General features: G+C 51.7%; 1 protein-coding gene across 1 annotated transcript; it reads right to left on the reverse strand.

The window, feature by feature from the left end:
- Positions 1-213: 213 nt before the first annotated feature.
- LOC123468992 lies at positions 214-1,188 on the reverse strand. Its single transcript, XM_045168069.1, has one exon. The coding sequence runs from the start codon at positions 1,186-1,188 to the stop codon at positions 214-216; it is 975 nt and encodes a 324-aa protein (XP_045024004.1).
- Positions 1,189-3,489: the final 2,301 nt, after the last annotated feature.

Genomic DNA, 3,489 nt, shown 5'->3' on the forward strand with positions numbered 1-3,489 from the left:
AAAATCCAGATCGAGCTCAGGAACAAGGCGAGATGATGACGGAAGTCGATCCAGCAGTGGACGCGAAGAGCTGAGGAATTGGACGAGTTTGAAACCACCAATGTTTAGCAATTCAATGAGCACCTTGCTAGCGGACGCTCCTTCTTCCACTTCTTCGAACGACGATAATAATTTATCCACACAAAAGTCGGAACGGATACGGCTCGCAACTTCTTAAAGGTGGTTGGGCGCATCCTTTTCGAGGCGTTGTAGGGCAAAACTGCAGCCCGTCGGCGAAAAGACAGCACCGAAGATATGCAACGTCATCTCTAACTCCGGAAGATCGTCTTCCGTTCCAGGATCACGCCATACGAAGCGAAACATCGGACGATCAGATTCGCGAACAAGAACTTGGTAGAACATTCTCGCAATGTCTGCTGTAACCCCAATTATTCTTTCACGAAAGCGAAGCAACACGGCGAGTAACTGCGTGGTAAGATCAGGACCTTTCAGCAGAATGTCATTAATGGCCGTTCCCTTGAAACGGGCAGCGGCTTCGTAGTCGAGAAGAATCTTGTTGGGTTTACTGGGATGACGAACCGGATCATACGGTAGGAACCAGACTTTAGAACCAGGGGCCGTCGACGTGACTTTAACGGCGTGCCCGTTGCTGAAGACTTCCTGCATCTGCTCCACGACTGTTCGGCGAAGATCATCGTCTTCTCTCCAAGGCGAACAATTTCCGGCGTTCAAACTCCCTGTTGTCGGGCAACTCAGGGCAATCTGGGCGGCAACAGGCAAACCAATCTCATAACGCGTTCCCGCGTGACGAATGGTCGATTCGAGTTGTTCGAGGGCGACATGGTCAAGCGCGGACATAAAGGTCTTTGGAGCCTCACGAACTGGTAGAGATTGAGTCTTCCAGAACCTTTCGACAGACTCTTCCAGCTGCTGGACCGTTCCCAACTTAACGAAATTCACACTTGGGGTTTGTGTTGTGGGCGACGAAAAGGTTCTCCCGACAACGCACCAGCCAAACGGGGTGAGCACAGCATTAGGCCATCTGACTCCAATTGGCGGGCGACGGACTTCCAGGTTCAGGTGAGCGTCTTGGACGTCCGTGCCGATCAAAACTTGAACTTCGGTAGCGTTCCGAGCGGGAAAGTTGAGACCACGAAGATACTCGAAGGAGGCGAGAACATCGGTCATTTTGCGCTGACCAACATTAAGATGAGGTACCACGAAAGCGTCGGACACTTGACAGTTATGTTCCCCCCACCCAGCGACGAAACAGCGAAATCGACTAGACGAGTGTCTACTACAAGATTTTTCCCATGGAAGGTCCCGAAACGAACTTTGTGGGGCCTTCCTTTCAGGCCGACTGCCTGGGCCGCGTCTTCACGCAAAAGGGTAGCTTGGCTACCAGTATCGAGAAGAGCGAAAACGTCCAAAGTCCGGCATCCAGCTCGAAGTCGTACGAGAACAACGGCCAAGAGAACATCGGAAGAAAGGCGGGGAGTGATTGCGAGCGTTTGAGGTCCTTGAGCGTAATCTTGGCCCCCGATGGAAGGCGGAATTTGGCGTTGTCTATTTTTCTCGGGAAAAACTCTTTCTGCACCATGCAACAGCGAATGATGACGAGCACGGCAGCCGGATGATTCGCAGGCTGGTTTCGAACGATAGTCGACACTACGATGTTTTCCGCCAAGACAGTTAAAACAGACACCTTTCTCCTTCGCTACCAGCGCTCGTTCGCTCAGCGTCTTCCGTCAAAATTCGGCACAGGCCATCAGTCGGTGGGCTTCCCCACAACCTGGACACTCGCCATCAACTTCTTCCGCGGTTTGGTTGGCTAGGACGGTCGAAGGTGGACGAACGGATGACGGTTTCCGAATTGGAGGTTTCACCAAATTAAGTTTTAAAAAAAAGGCTTGTGAAACGTTACACGCTTTTCATGGAATTCGATTCGGGGCGCCAACTCCACGGACGAACGAGCCAACCGCTCCTCTTCAACAACCTCTTCCAGAAAACGATCGAGGTCGCAAAGATCGACAACCTTCGGCGATTGCTTGCAAACGTGACCGGGCCCAGCGATGGCGGACAAATGGAGGCAACTTGTGAACTGCTTGGTCTAGGTTGGCAGCACTTTTCAGATCGTGTTCCAAACCTCCTTGCTCCAAAACCTTACAACAGCTCCATGCAGCTGATCGGAAAAAACTTCGAGCGCTTGACGATGACACGGTTTGACGCCAGGAAGACTAAGAAGATCGTGGATTTGACAATGCGCTATTTGCTCACTCCAACCATAGGGTTTCTTGAGGTAGGTGAGAACTGTGGCGTACCCACGGGGAGCCTTCAGTAGCGGGGCGATGCGACGAAAAACATTGGGTCCTAACCACTCTGTCAGGATTGCTAAGCGCTGGGCGTCGTTTGGGATGACGTCTTGTACGAGTGCCTGAAAACGCGAGGCAAAAAGAAGCCAATCTCTTGGGTCGCCATCGAATGTAGTCTTGCACGGGAATGGAGCAGAACCTCCGAACATCCAAGGCCCTGGTGCGGAAGCGGGAGAAGTTGATAATCTCTGCTCCAAACGGTCGATCCAGCTATCTGCAGTCATGACGGCCGGCCCGGTTTCAGGAACCTTTTGAGAACGAATTTTCCGCCTCGACGATAGACCGGGGAAAAAATCTTCATCTGACTCGCTGATAGAATTAAAAGAAGTCCGCGAAGACGAACAAATGAACCTCCTTGATAATTCATCGTTCATGCGGAGTCGTGCGATTTCTTCTTCGATTTTCCGTTCCTTTCGCCTGGCTTCCACGCGAATTTTCTCCTCGTGAAGTTTTCGAGCTATTTCATCCAGGCGATCGTTCTCTTTCGACTCCTCTTCCCGCCGTTTGTGAGCCATTTCGAGTTCGAATTCGGCTGCACGGCGTTCTCTTGTCAGAGACGAACGGGAAGAACTTCGTGAAAGATAGGAAGACGAGACACTGCGGGCCATGGAGGACTTCGAACTTGACACAGATTGCGAAGAATCCACATCGGTTTTATGATGACTTCCAAAGCTGGAACTCGAATTGCTTCGGCCTGGAGGTACCTCACCGGTCTGACGAGAGGTACTGACGGGGGCCCTAACGTCCAGCAAAACTAACTCTGGTTGACGAGTCGACTCAATCCCACCGGAGAGAGGTATTGGCGCGAGGTCCAGCGGGGCTTAAATCGGGTTGACGGGCTGACTTGACCAGACCGGGACAAACTTGAGATCTCGTACGGATTGATGGCACGGTGTGCTGCCCAAGGCAACGTGCCCTTGCAAATTCTTCGTGAGCGGCATCAAAATCAAGGCGCTTATTGTCCAACAAAGCGTCGTCGGAAATACCCATTTTAGCGCAATACCGATGATGATAATACATGCATTGCTCATAATGAGTATCGGACTTCTCAATAAGTCCATGTAGCTGCTAGCCCCGGTCTCGTGGATCACCTTCCTGGCCATATTCAAACTGGCGG

Source organism: Daphnia magna, unplaced genomic scaffold, assembly GCF_020631705.1.
Source record: "Daphnia magna isolate NIES unplaced genomic scaffold, ASM2063170v1.1 Dm_contigs488, whole genome shotgun sequence".
In the NCBI taxonomy this organism is placed as follows: Eukaryota; Metazoa; Arthropoda; class Branchiopoda; order Diplostraca; family Daphniidae; genus Daphnia; species Daphnia magna.